The sequence below is a fragment of the Bombus fervidus genome, chromosome 7 (assembly GCF_041682495.2).
Source record: "Bombus fervidus isolate BK054 chromosome 7, iyBomFerv1, whole genome shotgun sequence".
NCBI classification, from domain to species: domain Eukaryota; kingdom Metazoa; phylum Arthropoda; class Insecta; order Hymenoptera; family Apidae; genus Bombus; species Bombus fervidus.
In genome coordinates, this window is record NC_091523.1 from 4108434 (window position 1) to 4124688 (window position 16255).

At 39.4% G+C, this 16255-nt stretch overlaps 1 protein-coding gene across 7 annotated transcripts in view; it reads right to left on the reverse strand.

Annotated features, from left to right (window-relative positions):
- Positions 1-10354: 10354 nt before the first annotated feature.
- Positions 10355-16255, reverse strand: part of LOC139989371 (uncharacterized) — a 46247-nt gene continuing 40346 nt past the window's right edge. For all 7 annotated transcript variants that reach the window (XM_072007662.1, XM_072007664.1, XM_072007661.1 and 4 more), the window contains 6 exons: positions 15546-16172; positions 15385-15453; positions 13433-14231; positions 13085-13299; positions 12233-12547; positions 10355-11943 (listed from right to left, as the gene is read on the reverse strand). In XM_072007662.1, coding sequence (XP_071863763.1) covers positions 11875-11943; positions 12233-12547; positions 13085-13299; positions 13433-14231; positions 15385-15453; positions 15546-16172 — 2094 coding nt within the window. In that variant the 3' untranslated portion in view covers positions 10355-11874. The remainder of the gene's footprint in view (positions 11944-12232; positions 12548-13084; positions 13300-13432; positions 14232-15384; positions 15454-15545; positions 16173-16255) is intronic.

Here is a 16255-nt window from a genome sequence, read left to right on the forward strand (position 1 = left end):
TCGAATACAGGAAACAAAAGGGATTATTTGGAAAATGGGAATATAATCTATGATGAGACAAGAAATTAATTCGAGAATCACAATAGATTTAAGGAATATGTACAATAATACACACTGGTAAAAAAGCATAGAGATAATCGGTTACACCCGTACTCTACGACGAAAACCATTCCATTCAGGGAACTTTATTCTTTATTTGCAATGCATTATTCGATGAGAATTACAATTTGCTCATTCATACCATACTTTACGAGACCTCAAAAGACCGATTTGAAACGCGTAGAATCTTGTGAAAAATAATTTTACAAGATATTTAAGTATCATGGCGTCATTTCTATTATTCTACAATACGTACGATCCTACAAAAGACGAAATGCTCAGGATTCTTCAAATGTTTCGTGGCAACACTAACAAAGACGCGTGCCAGCGCGCATTATAGATCATGCGATCGTCGACTAATCTGATCGGAAGAAAACTTTTAGCGCGAACGTAAGAATGAGATAAATCGGTTTACTAAAAAAAGTAACGGATAAATTGCAAATTACCGTTACGCTTTTATCCACGGGAAAAGAAAGAAGAAAAAAATGATTAACTTAACATTTTCCTAACTTTGAAAGTACAAATTAACTTTTAATTATATCGTTCATAATGTAATTCTGATTAGAGGAAATGATCAATCATGTGGCAACGATCACTATTGGTTTTTGTATCTACGTGCGTCATATATGTAAATTTGTTCCTAAATTCTCCTTTTAAAAAAGCATCGAATGAACTAAGCTCGCACGAGAAATCGAACGATTACGTGTGTCTTTCAAAAAAGGTAGGTAGCATTCGTTTCTCACTTTTTCTCCTCTTAATTTTCTTCTTTCGACTGTCTTACCTTTACATCAGTGACTTTCTAACGTTTTATCCAATGAATCACAATCGGTTGTGTTTAATATTATGTGAATCGTTTGCTTGGATTTATACACTATAGGTTATTAAATATTTCAACTAATTAACATTATTTGGATTAAATGTATAAAATTTCAGCTACCTAATTATGACATTACGGGAATAGATTATAAGAAGATGATTATTTTTAAACGATTACAAAAGAATGGAGTGGTAGACGTTGATTCAAATTTTTGTTTCACGAGATTCTGTTTAGAGCAGGGAAAAAATTCTTATGCAAATATAGGAGATACGTACAAAGCGAGATGATAAATTTTACCGCTCTATTGATCTATCGATTTCAATGGCTCTTACTACCTAATAAAAACACTTTGAGCGTTATTGTAAAACTGTTCACGGGCTAACGATCAGGTCTACCACTCAAGTACGTAGTTTACGTGACTGTGCTCGAATCAGTCTTTCCCCATTGCGAAAGTCTGTATCCGGCTGGGAAATTAATTCGTTTGCATTTGAAAAAATCGACTTACGTTCATTGATGCAAATTATCACTCGCAGATACGCTTTTCTCTCAGGCATTTCGTATAATTTAACGATTCCTTTTTGTTTCCACCACATTTGAATCACCCTTGCTAATGTAGATTGATTAAAAAAGTTGTAAATGAGATGTTGCGTTAACGTAAAGTATTACCGTCGATCTTTAATACGTTAAGACAGCAAGATTAAAAAGGCTAAATTACTTTAATGGGAGACCATCTTACTTATGATTGTTTTATCGTCGATTTGATTGGATAAGCAGAATTGCGTCATTGGGACGGAAATCGGGGGAACTTGCTTCAGTGAAAACAGTCTCGGTCGTCTCGCGGTCTGTTTTGTGCAGTCTGTTTCGCAGGAGAGGATCGTGTGAGAATGGCAGAAGCGAGTAGAAAATAAAAGCGGTCGACTGGTAGTGACGTCGGTGTTCGCCGCGTTAACGTCGTTCAGCTGTGAGAAAGCATGAGAAAAGAAAAAACGAAGAGGATTTATGTCGGGAAGGAAAGAACTGCAGCTCGTATGCGACTGCTCAAGTACAAGGGCACGTACGCCCTATTCGCAATCTGCGACATTTGTGGCGGATATGCGGTATAAACTGACATTCAGTACATTTCTTCTTCTCTTTTTGGAAATGAACGAATCAGGCTAGAAAGCGTACAGACTTAGAAAAGTCGAAGGAACGGAAGTGATTTCGTCGTTATATACATCTTCTTTGATCGGAGATCAAAACAAAAGTAATAAAATAAAAATATTTGAAGATAAACAACTAATCTGTATTTTTTAAATGACTCGAATAAAAAATTAAAAGAAACAAATCCTATCCCTCTCCACGCTTCATTAAACGAAAATGATAAACGCCTTAATAATCAAGAAACCGTTTAAACCAACTTACCGATACATTAACCTGTAACCATTCGATTAAAGTTCGGAGCAAGCCATAAAACAAAACGGCGAGACATTATCGTATCTCAGGCGTGGCGAGGCTCGAGAGGAAAGTGAACCAGATCACTTTTCCTTTCTTCAAAATTTATCGTGCCCCGGTCATCTGCTAGAATCTTGGTATCCAATTATCGTGATGCCATCGGTAACCGAGGACAGAAATAATTTACGGCCGCCATTATCGTGGAATTTTCACATGTTTTCGTCCGGCCGAAAGAAAATCATTATTTCATCCACGATGAAACATTATCTTCCGGCAATCGAGCAATAATTGTCCACCGTAACCGAGTCGGTCCCGAAGATATCCCATTGTTCGAGGGATCTTGGCTTGAGATACCAGAGATTTTTCATCGTCCTGCATCTTCGTAACGTTCGCGTATTGCGACCACCCTGTGGTATCTTGCATGAGGTCTCCGTAGCATCTTTAGGCCCCGTACACACCCGTATACCGATACCTTCAAAAATTGTGGCTATTGTTTAATCGTAAAGAATATTTCCGATCTATACAAAAATCTTACAATCTATTAAAATCTTTACATTATTTCTTTTGATGACATATTTCGTGTCACATGGAGAGTCGATAGTACTTACATAGTATTTAACAGAATTGAAATTTGTATTTTTCAAATATCAAGAAAAGTACTCTTACGATTTGGTAAAATAACCATCTCACAATCGACCGCGTGGGTTTTTACCAACACCTGTAATCGTCTCGCAGAAAAGACCATTCCCTTTCACCGGGACTAAGTAAGCGTTATATCTTCTTTTTCAGGCGAGTTAATAGTCGACGGCGCGCTTAACAACCATTCATCTAGATAGTATTGCAATGATCGCCACGTCTAGTTTCTCTTAAGCAGCTAATTAACAAACCAGTCGCTTGTTACGCCCAGCAGATTCGCGTTTCGCGTGGTTCATTAGACGTTTACGTGTTCCTAGCACGACTGTTCCTTAACCGAGGTGAGCAACCCGGTGTACGCTTTGAACCGAACGAAAAACCATTCCATGGAAATGTTTCATGCCATGGAATGAGGTGAAACATAGCTACGATGACGCCAAACGCCATCGAAAGTTATTAGTTTCGCACCTGCACTCGATGACGCAGATTCATGGCGAAACGAGTCGGCCAGCTTTCGCTAGATAAAATCACCAACGACAGGACGCAGATCGAAAAATCGTGTATCGAACGGGCGTGAAAGCCAGGGCGAGGTAATTACAACTCAACAGATAATACCAGCCATTATCTGGCATATTCGCAGTGTACGATGCGGTTCGCGAAAGGTTACGACACGCGGCATTGCAATTCGTATCGTAACCTTTCGAAGGTACTGTTGCAACCTTTCAGAATATGCGTTCTTTCTATCGATGCACGGTTTATCATACAAATTAATGCTCTGCGACTTTTTAGCGATCACCTTAATTTATAAGTTGGGGCGATATTAGACTACTGTGACTGTGTTCCTTTATGGATGGAAGTGGTCTACATGCACTTTAATTTTATGTTCCACCTCGCGTGATTATTTTATTAACGAAGATGCTGCTAAGAATTCTCATTAATATCAATGAATACCTTCTCATTTTAGATTTATCAATTATTTACCCCATATGCTTGCGTTATTAATGAGAGTACTTTCATTTGGAAGCTAAATTAATCGATTCCAGTTTTAAGAAATACCTCTTGATCTTAATAGATTATTATAATAGATCTTAACAGAAAGCAAACGATTATCTTCGGTAAATGGATCAATTCTGCAAGACTGGATTATCTCGTGTAATTAAACAAATTTTCTAACCAGGAAGTAAAAAAATGAAATAAACGCAATATTCGTTTTTAGCGAACGGCTTTTAGTAATTTAGTAAAGAGCTGCATCACGGTTCGTTGGCAATGTAACAACATAGGATGTTATGGCATGTCTATCCGCGCGTGAGTCACCGGTGTTCGCGCATAACTCCTCGAATCATAAGTTTCTTAATGAGCATTCGGTGTTAGAGAACGAAGCATAAGAAACAGTGCGCTTTAATCTTCGTGTTATCGCATTAACATTAAATTTATCAGTGATTTATCGTATTCATACGAAAGTTAAACGTTATGTCTCATGCAATTTTAGGCTAAAGGCTAACGTGACAGTAATAGACTTACAAACATCCCAGTCCTATTACACCCCGATCGTACTCTGTCCTCTTTTAATAATAATCTACTGTGCGTAATCTTTTACCAGAATGATGTTTCACGCGAGTAAGTTTTCGGAAGACACGATAACTCGATCAAGCCGAACGAAACGAAGCATTGAAATGATTGTTGTGAGTCGATCTTAAAGCGATCGGCGCTTATTGAAGAGCAACCTGAGTAGGGGGTGGAGAAAAAAGATAGGAGGAGTACTGCAAGAAGCAGAAGAGGAGGAGAGACTGAGGGTGGGGGGAGAGAGGGGACAAGAGAGGAAGAAGGAGAGAGAGAGGCAATAGCAACGTGAGAAAAAGAAGAACGAGAAGAAGAAGAAAACGGCGAAGAAGACGAAGGCGGAGAGGAAACGCTGAACGAAAGAGGAAGAAGATAGAGAGAGGGGCGACCACCTCCTCTTCAGGGTGCTCTTACCGTGCGTAAATATAGGGCACACCACGTAGCCGAGTGCACCGTGGAGGGTGACCTCGATAACCCTTGGTACCCGAGGCAGCCGTACGATGAAGAGGAGGCTGAAGAAGCGGGACGAGGTGGAGGACGGTCGAGAGGGTGGGCAAGACGAACGGGAGAGAAACAAGTCGCCGAGCTAGCGAACAGAGGAAAAAGGAAAGCCAAGCAGGGAAGCTCGACCCGTCGAGCCGTGCGAGAAAAGGACCGCGCGAGAACGAACGAGGATAAAAGGGAACAGAGTTCGGAGGGAGGAGGAGAGGTAGTACGCTAAAGAGACGTACGTTCCCACACGAACCCCCCAAGATGCGTCCTGGCATCGTCGGGCCTGAACCCCCGATGCCCAGAAGCTGATAAAAACAGCTACAAAACTGCCTACCGGTGTTTTCTGCCTTTTGCTCCTGCATTACTCCCACCGTGATTCCCTCCATTCCCCTCGTCGCCGCCGTCTTTCTTCGCCACCTTCTTCGCCCTTCTCTTCTTTGCTCCTCTTTCTCGCCTTTCGGTAAAACACGAACCAAGGGGAGAATGCGATGCCGCTGGCTTCGAGCTTGCGGACCCCGAGTTATGCGCGCTGCTACCTCAATTGACTCGTTTTCCAAATGCCCGCATGATGCTAATTTCCTGTTTCATCTACCGTTTGGCGGCCGTTTCTTTGGAATACCTCCCTCGAGCCAAGAGATTTCCGGTCGCTCCTATTGTGGTCCGATTCCTCGTATGCTTGAAAAGACAGAAAGATATGATTCCAATTATTATTACTTGATTTGTTAGATACGTTATAATAATTTTAAGTCAAATGCATTTTGATGGGTAATGCATTTCGAAACGACAGAGATGAAATCTCCTCTATTGTTAAATTCACGATTCCAAACTTTCTATTCGTACAGGATTATAGCGACTGCGAGAGACGATAAATATATACGAGCAAGGACGTCTTTAATTATCCGGCGATTGGACAGATCGGCGAGCCAATTTGCGGTTCGATGTGCGCACCGAATCCTTTTCGTACTGAATCATAGAAAATGTGTAGCAATACACGTGGAGAGCTGAGTCACAGCCTGTCATCTCTGGAATCGTTGGTTAAAAAGAAATAGCCGCGCTGTTCCCGCGCATTCCCACGATAGATCGATGTCGCAATCGCTACAATGCGCGGCTCGATTGCGCACACATGGAGAATCGAATCGCAATTACATGGCCTCTGTTCAATCGTCTCTCGTATACGCTACACCGATCGCGAACTTTCGTGAAAATCTCCCCACCGATCAATGAAACGATAAATCGTTCTTGTCCGTTGATGGACGATTTTGCTCTTCGCGGCTTGATTAGCAGTCGCTCCGGTTTGTTACTTTTATCCCTTGAGATCGTTGTTCAATCGATGATACGGAGGTTTGAGTAGCCGTGAAACTTCCAGCCTTGATAGGGTGTCTGTTCGTAACCGGATCATGGTGACGAAAATTAATGTTTGGAAGCTTAATTAGACTGGCGTTGTTTGTAAAAGGATGTGTGTGCTTTGTACGAAGATGATCATCTTTGCTGAGATATCGAATGTTCATGAGGGTACTTAACACATTCGCAACTGCTGACGTAAAACTATGCCTTGTTACAAGGTACGGTTGATCGCTGTCGAAGTAAAATTGCGTCACCTTACAAGAATATAGAAAGATGGTAGATGTTTATATAAATATACGTTACAAAAAGAGGAAACAGGAGGAGTTTCGAAGAGGAATTCGAAGTAAATTTTAAACCAACCAAAAGGGAGAACCTTTCATCAAATCGATAACATTCCATTATACCATTATTAAGCAACCGATTAATATTTATCTACTATTCAGCCTTTTCTCCCAACGCAAATGAATCATTCGAACCGCGATATTCCCATAAATTATCCCCCTCCCACACCCTGTTACGATCCACCCTTTAACGAAGAGAACAAATACGTAGCAAACTGTGCGGCTATCGGTTCGCGAGGAGCAACGTGTACGACACAGAACGATCGGCGTAGCAAGCACGCGCTGCAGCAACAACAAGCCGCGGCACAATCTGTAAAGAGAAGAAAAGAAATGAGAACCTGACGAAAATAAATCTTTTGCTCGAGACGTCGGAAAATCCCCGTACAGAGCCGTACCTCTTCATCTTCCGTGGATCTTCCGTACGGTGCGCTCGTCGATCGATCCTATCTCGCCCGTCGCCGATCGTGGAAGTGAGCCAGCCTCGATAATGCCGCGTCTACTTAGCAATTCAACCAATAAATTAAATATCGAAGGAGCCTGCAAGGAACTTAAAACGTTATCGTCGAGTTCTCGAGCAGCATCATCGACCAGTACACGTACGCAGATCGGTACGCATCTCGCATTCTCAATAACTGCCATTAGCTGTAATTATCCGCGAGAGAAAGAAAAAAGAATTCGCGAAGGCATCGCGACCACGCGTGGGTGTTCCACTCTTACAATCATCCGGTGCGTACGCACACGCTTCCTCCTCTTTCATCGTCAACTTCTTCTTGTTCTTCTTATATTCCTCCTCCTCCTTCGGTTTCTTCTTCTTCTGCTGTTGTTACTGCTGTTGCTTCACCTCCACCATATAGGCAAACCGGGTCTGGATACGCTTGCTCTCCGTTAATTTATTTAAATTGCCGAGTACCAAGTGGCATGTGGTACCAAACGATTCGAGCCGGTATTGTCGGTGAGCTCTCTTGTTATTTATCGGCGCGAAATTCCGTTTCAGGGATTTTCGTGGCAAGTCTGCCGGTGAAACCTGCACACAGGTTTACCACGTTTTGCCTTTTATCCTCGAGCATGGTTCGCGCTTCCACCATTAAGCCACGGTGAACGCTATTGCTCATGGACCATGGTAGTAATGGTGATGGTGAAGTATAAACAGTAGTTCGATATCGAAAGTGGTAGACGCATTCTGGTTTCGATCATTAGGAACGTTCCAAAAAGAGAAAGATATGAAAAGTAGTAAATAATGAATTTTTATTTACGTAGATTTATAGTTTCATTTAAGGCAGAGGCATCGTCGTCGTATGCATAGGATGAAAGGTTTCTTTGTTAACGAACGGATTATTCCGCTGCTCGAATATGATATTTAATTATCGTAGTTCGTTCTTCAAGTACTAACGATGTAATACATTATTGTGATAATATTTTCCTGGCTAGTATATTCCTCTGGTAATTATTCTTTATTCAACTTGGAATAGTTTATTAAGCATTTTCAGTAGCAGTTTTATCAAATGATTGCTGATTATATATTTAATAGGCACGTTAAATTAAGCTACAATGCTCTTTTGTTATCTTGAATTCTTCACATAGGTTCTATGGAAAACTAATTATACAACTTTTATGATAAAATTTTCCTTACCTTTAAGGAATAATACTGAAATCGATTTCGGTGAAATTTATGTCACTGAATATTGCAGAATGTGCCATAAAACACAGAACGATAGTGCCACAGAGAATCAGATTTTCAAATGCGATACTTTGTAAATACTAAACGTCATTGATGTAGTTAAATGTAGTATATATTATTCGATTCGCATCAAACAATCAAGCACTTACGAGCGAAACTTAACTGTATAACGATAGTAACGTTATGCGAATACCACATTTATCTTGGAATGCAACATCGTACGTTTTGAACGCCAAATGGTACAAGTAAGAAAGGATGCACTGCGTTTAAAGTCTGTTAATTATTACAGTTAAATCCCTATATCTTTAGAACTAATTACACTTTCGTTCCAGATACACATATAAAAACATTTCGCTTCTTCTGCACAACCACAGTTTATTGTACGTTTCGAATCATCATTATTATTATTGCAAGTGACTACTATATCAAGGAATTTCTTCATAAAACTGAATGATATCTCTTTGTAATCGTTATAATAGTTTAACATATTATCATCCAAAAGCGATCGATTTGTAGATGAGAATCATCGTCGAAAAGAAAAAGTAAAAAGTTTTTCGATCTGGCCCGGCAATCTAACGATTAAATCACGAGCGATTTCGATAATTGCTTTCTGAGTATGTATATATATTCATGACGATGAACGAAGAATGTCTGCACATAGTAAAATTATAACGAATGCAACATGGATCGAGCGAAACAGGTTGAACAATAAAAAAAAATGTGCGCGAAGACCCCTATGATTCATCTTTTGAAGAAAGAGAAACAACGTGCCTCGAATTAATTCATTATTTTATTTGCTTTATTCTATTTACGTGCTCTGCCCATGCAACAGAATAAAATGAACCATTTTTATAAATAGAAAGATTGATCCGTTATTCTATTTACTTTATTTTACATATTTACAGTGTATATGCAACTTCAATTCAGGCGTACATGCAACGGCATAAAACGAACTGTTCCCATAAATACTTGGTAATTATATTGTATGACCTGAAAGGATTATTTATTGTTTCTGTCAGTAGGAGAGGAAGGTTCCTGTCACTTTCTACTTCTTCATACTTTGCATCCTATCTAGTCAGCTGTCCCTAATGACTGTTAAATACGTCATAGCGTGTGATTAATATTCCGGACCGACCCTCGATGTTGTTCTTGCCGAAGAAAGGGAATACGAAGCGCAGGAAAAAAGAAAGGAAAGCTACAGTCCCTTTCGTTTTCGTCTCTTTTTCGTCTTTTCTTTACTTTCGTTTTTTTCTTTCCCTTTCTTATAAAAAAGGCATATCCTGCAAACTACTTTGATCCAATTTTAAGTTGGTTGTATCGTTGTTGACAATAGTTGAAATCATATGTCATGCTAATCATGCTAGTGAAACAAGTTTATCTTCACACTCTGATTATTATGGTACGATGACGGATGTTGTATCTAGAATTATCCTGAATAACAATTTCCGTCCTGTTCTACGGTGACACGAATAAAACGGCCATGGTAAGAAAAAATGGCGGCGAATACGCGTCATAAACTTTTATGGATGAAAGCAATAGCATATATATATTATAGTTGTTTAGTGATTAAGTTCCCAATCGTGCATTTATAAGGAACTTGTATTGTAGTTTAGTACGAAAGATACCTGAACAAACAGTTAAAAATAATATTATTTATTGACTAGGAAAACCAGAAAGTATGTTCTATTTATATCTGCCATCAGAAATACAAAAAATCTACTAAAAAAGATTATTCTTTAAATCATTCTTCCCAAATTCCTCGTTCGTTTCATTACACTGTGAATGGGTTAAATAATACATATCTCTATAATTTCTATCTACTTATAAATTTTTATATATCTTTATACACAAAGCAAAAAACGAAAGCTTATTCCCTATAAATTAAACCTTATAAATTATTCAGAAGAAAGGTACGATTCTGGACTGAAAGAAAGGATACATTCGTTTCCCGGTTCTATGTTTCCCGAAACATTTTTATTATTATATTATCCATTTACAAACAAGGCTTCGTGAGTCCTACGATTAATTAATACAGCTAAGCCGGGAAATAAAGGAGACGAATCTCAGGAAAATTGGAATTCCATCGAACTGCTACGACCGATCGACGGAATATCACGCGATAAAAATTAATATAACAACGTCGTTTGCTACGTGGAATACGCAATGCCGCTAAATGTCCAATAGGAAAATACCCGTCAACGTTTCAACCCTTAACGCGGTAGTTAAGTAACCAAGCTTATTACTAAGCGCTACCATTATCACTGAGCTACCATACGTACGAACGAAAGTCAAACAAGACCCAAGGATCGTGCACCGTGCATACGCTTCCAGCTTTATTATATAAAAAAGAGAAAAGGAACGCGACGCACCAGCGGCGAAAGGTGCTCGCGAACCTTACACACAATGCTCCCTTCACGCTTCTCTGTATACCCTTGTTTTATTCTCTTATATTTTCTTTTTCTTTCTCTCTCTAACATTTTGTTTCTTTTATATACATACTCACACGTGCACACACTCTTTCTCATGCTCGCTCTCATTCAAAGATATACGTTTAAGTTACCACCTTCTTCTTAAGCAGCATCGTCGACAAGGTCGTGGTTAAGTCGATCTTTGTGGGTGGGCCCTGCAAATCGATCCGCGTTTCACACGTAGAACGCCGCGAATCGTCACTGTCTCGCAAATCGTGACGAGGCGCGTCGCCTCCAATTAATTACCTTAATTGCGACGAACGTTACAAATGTTTCAAAGAGGTACGGCTCCGTCGAGAGAGAGAGAGAGAGAGAGAGAGAGAGAGAGAGAGAGAGAGAGGGCCCTGTCGCGTCGTTCGGCCCTACCCCGAGAAACGTTTGCAAGGCGTGGAACTGATCCATCCCATCGCGACTCACATCACTCGAGACTTTGTATTGATTTCGTCTTTGATGTCGAACCTCTCAGCAGAGAGGTACTTTTGACGCTTAAAACACGGAATAGATATCATTGTTTGTCATTAGAGGCATTCAAATTGTAGCATATAATGAAATTTCCGAGAAACTAAACGATGCAGGATAAGAGAAATTTTGACACGCGATAAAGCAAGAAATTTCGATAACGGTCGTTAAGGAACCTCCGTGTTTTAAGAATCAAGTCACAGTTAAAATGTCATGTTCGCTATTAGCTAGATCGATTAAATTAAAGTATGTAATCAACCTACAACTATTACAAATAATGCAATTACAAATAACAGAGCAGAATTTGACAAATTTCATCCCAACATCAGGTAAACATTTAATCTACCGATGATATCTTTTAAAAAGACCTGTAAATAAATTGACAGTGAATACATACTTATCGAAGGTACTGCTATCACCGCATCCCTCGAAGCAAAAGTATTTCAAAGTAGATCGTTCTAAATTATCACATTTGCGTCATTCTAAATTTTCACGTGAGCGAATTAATTTTATTTTATAGATTATATTAAATTTCTTTTCTTTTCGTAAGCTTTACCCTACCACTTCGGACACAATTCTAGTACCATTTCTGACCAGTGACTGCAACTGTTGCGCAGCTCCCTGAAACATAAAGAATCAATAGGAATATCATCGAGCTCTATAGTTGAGAAGTATTATTTAAAAAAAAAAAAAACTGACGAAAACTGTGATAGATAACAAATTCATCTTTCTAAATTATGTGCGCTGATCGACAGAATTCAACTATGTTTGGGTAAACGTAATTGGACGTAACGTGACAGGAACGTCGGGCTGGTTACCATCTGTTTCCTTCATCATCTATCACCAACGAGCGTGAAAAACGCGAGCAGCGAGGAAGTTAATGAATAACGATAATAAGAAAACAACTTACGCTTATCGCAGCACCGAGAAATTGACTGAATGCTCTGGTAGCACCAAATAATGCGCTATCTCCAGAATTATCACCGGCTGACTGCGCCGGCGCGCCGTAATTGGAGAAAGAGCTAAAGAGAGGTGGTGGATACGTAGAGCTTGGTGACCACGTTGTAGTGCGTATCCTTGGTCCTGAGGTTGGTCTCGGTGTCACCGTCTTTTTCGTGGTATCCGTTGGTCGGGTTGCAGCAGTAGATGCCGGCCTTGTCGTAATTGTCGAAGACTCGCTAGCAGGGGACGCGGTCGGAGCAGAGGTGACGCTCTGCCCGAGACTCTGTTACAAGACCAGCAATTATTTTCTTTCATCGCGCCCCGCTCTTTGTTGCCTCGCGCTTCGCCCTTGTCATTCGATTAACTATCGCCGAGCTCGCGTCTAACTGGACCAATTTGTAAGAATTATATCAAATTGTTTCGTGTCGTTAAACTTTCCGTTATTACACTCTATACATTTTTGCAATTAGAAAAGAATATCATTCCAGGATATCCCGATACCTGCTTACTTTTTATGTAAGAAACAATTTGAATAATGTAATTTAATTATAAAAATTGATATTCAAATATCCTAAAGTTTCCCAGATCAGTTTAGTTATTTCAAAAGTTCCTTATCTTCAGGTTACTTAATTGAGTGAGCTTAAGTCAGATAAAAATGGTCGTTCGAAGTAAATTGATATAAAGACTATCGTGATTAATCAAAGTAATGTTATCTGAAATCAATAACTAAATTCTACGAATCGTATATTTGCAACATGTACTAAGTACATTGCTGCCAAAATTTCAGTAGGTTACAAACTATTTAATTGATAACACTTACGGCTAACTGGAGTTGCTCTCTAATATTATTGGCCGGAGTTGGTGGTTCTATACCTTGAGCTTTCAATAATGCCGCCAACAAAGCGGCATTACTGATTTCTACCGTCGGTGATGGAGTCGTTGTTGTTAAAGCTCGACCGCTTAAAATCGCTCTTAAAAAGGATTGATCATCCTGAGTTAATCCTGATACTTTCTTCGAGGAACCAGTTTTATTATCTGTAACAAACGTAACGCCACATCTGATACCAATCGTTTCCGTGATCGTATTATTACAGAATTTCAATCAATTTTATATAACATATCCTACCGTAATTTAACCTACTGTTACAAGTATCGTTTTACGACTTACCCTGTTCAACAGCTCGCAGAAGCTCAACTATGAACTTTGCATCTTCTTCGGGAGAATAGGTCGACGTCACCACACCAGGCAACCTCGGATTTGGATTATTAATCAATGGTTGATCGGTGGTCGAGATTGTAAACGGCGTGGTCACTGACTTTTCCTGTACAATTGAATTTGGACTATTTACTTGAATTTTCGAAATGTCCACAGCTTTCAGAGTCGCACTAGAGGGAATTGTTGTCGTTTCTAACTTTTGCGTGGTTTGGATTGGTTTCGGCATAATATTAACCGACTTTTGCGTGGTTTTTGGCACCGGTTTAGCTTTTACGGGCTTCGGAGTTGTCGATGATCCGAATAAACTTCCACCGAGGAGAGCCTGCCACAGAAGACCACCAAAGCCTAATGGCGCCTGGGTGGTGGTTCTAGGTCGAGAAGTGGTTGCTAGTTTAGCTTTAACAGTTACAGAAGCTTTAGTGGTACTTATCAAAGTCGTTTTAGCCGTAGTCGAAGGAGAAGCCGTGCTCGTTTCCACGCTTCTTCTGGTGCTAGTGGTTGTAACTGGTTTCCAAGTCACTTGCACGGGTGTCAAACTACTAATTACTGGTCTTTGACTAGTTGGTTGCTGTGTTTCTACTGATTTGCGCGTGGATGTTGAAACTGTAGACGCTGGAGACAAATCGATTATTATTGGCTCAGAAAGAGATGTCGTTGCTGATTTGTAAATCGAGTTTGGCGAAGCATTTTCGATACTGATAGCTTTTGGTGATCGAGTCGGTCCCGGATTTTTCAGTGCCAGTTCCAAAATCTGAAAATAAAATATAGAAAGAAAGTTAGGAAATGACAGTTCTGTTCTACACTGCGCAGATTTAATAATGCTTCTCTTTAGGACACCGTATATACGTGTATATGCATGTATATGAGATATTTAAAACTGGATACCCGTGAAGGTATGGTATGTTTTATTTTATTCATTGATCAGAACGTAAAACACAATCGAATCAAAGCAAATTTCACGTACAAAAAAAAGTTTCACTTTCCTGTACTTCATAAATCTACAAGAATATTCGGAACTTTAATACGGTCATATTACGACTACTCTTTTTATAAGTCAAATATTTCCAGGAAAAATATTCTCTTTATTTCCCACTACTAATTTCATTATACGATAACGATGTACGTACTAATAGCGTTATCGTCCAATGGGCTATTTATTGCTATTATATTAATGCCATCTACGCACGCATTGAGTTCTGTCGACAGACAACGTTAACGAGAGATGACATATTGAACGGCTGTTGCGAGGAATAGAGAAGGCCGCTGGCAAGGACGTTCCAGTCCATTCACCGTGACTGATCGATCATATGATTGCGATCGTCGCAGATCCGTCATTATGTCTTTCCGAGAAGGGCGTGACTAAAGATAATCTGCGATCTACCGAATTTTTCGTCTTGTACGACTTACGTCGTTGCAATTTTATTTATACGTTATGCAGAAACACGAGAAAGAAGTTTAGTCTAGAAGCGAGAAAAAAGAGAATCGACGTGATGTAGCTTAGAAGCTGGAGCTCGATCTTATTAGAAACAGAATACAATTCGTCGCACAGTCATATAAAGGAGTGAAAGGATCGTTTAACGTCAGCGACGCGGCTCATTCCTTGGTTTTCCCCTCGAACGATCATTGCATTTTGTTTTCAAGGAAGATCACAAGTTTACTAAGAATTTTAATTTTTAAAATTTCTTCTATTTCATATTTTTAAAGAAACGTGATATCCTATGTAGTATAACATATGTCGGTCGCAACAATTTATTCATTTATGTGTATAAAATATAGTAGTATCACATTTGATCAAGGTCGAAATACAGTAATATTGTTTCGATTGAGATTTATTTATTATGATATACTGAATACTTCGTTTTTATATTTTATGCACTATGTAATTTATTGTACACATTACTTACCTTATTTGCCAAGAGTTGCTCCACTTGTGTCAGTGTCTTCTGATTGGTACTCCGCGAATTACTCTGTAACTGTGTAAAAAAAAATATATGTATAATATACATAATATTTTACAGAAATTCGCGAAGTTATTAGGAATACGTATAAAAATTTATCTACTTACCAACGAATTCAGGAAGGCCAAATCATCGAACGTAGTACCAAAAGCATTCTGCTGTCGCGTATTCAACAAATTTTTTGGTAAATTAGATGAATTTATTTGAGAAGAAGTTGTTGCTTCAGAAGTAGCTCCTGCCTGTGACGCAATCATCACCCTTTGAACAATTGTTGGTGGCTCCGAAGTGATGATAGGTGCTGTCATCGTGGTAGTTGTTGGCGTCATTGTAGCCACTGTTGTTGGAGTCATTGTTGTACTTGTAGTGGTAGTTGTAGTGATAGTTGGCGCCATTGTAGTTGTAGTTGTTGGTGTCATCGTAGTAGTAGTAGTTGTTGGTGTCATCGTAGTAGTAGTTGTTGTTGGTGCCATCGTAGTAGTAGTTGTTGATGCCACTGTAGTGGTAGTAGTAGTTGTCGTTGGTGCCATTGTAGTAATGGTGGTAGTAGTAGTAGTAGATGCAGGAGTTGTAGGTGTAGTTGTAAATGCAACAGGCGTTGTTGGTGGTGGTGGAGGAGGAATGGATCCTATGTTACCTCTTGGAACTCCAATCGTATTAGAAAATGGAGTAAAGACTTCGACAAATGGATTGATCGGACGAGCTAAGGCTGGGCCATTTGGTTCTGACAAATCGTCCTGAGAACGAGAATCATTTATATAATTTCAACGAAATATATCTATAATAAGTAATATGATATAATTGAAGTATAGAAAAAATA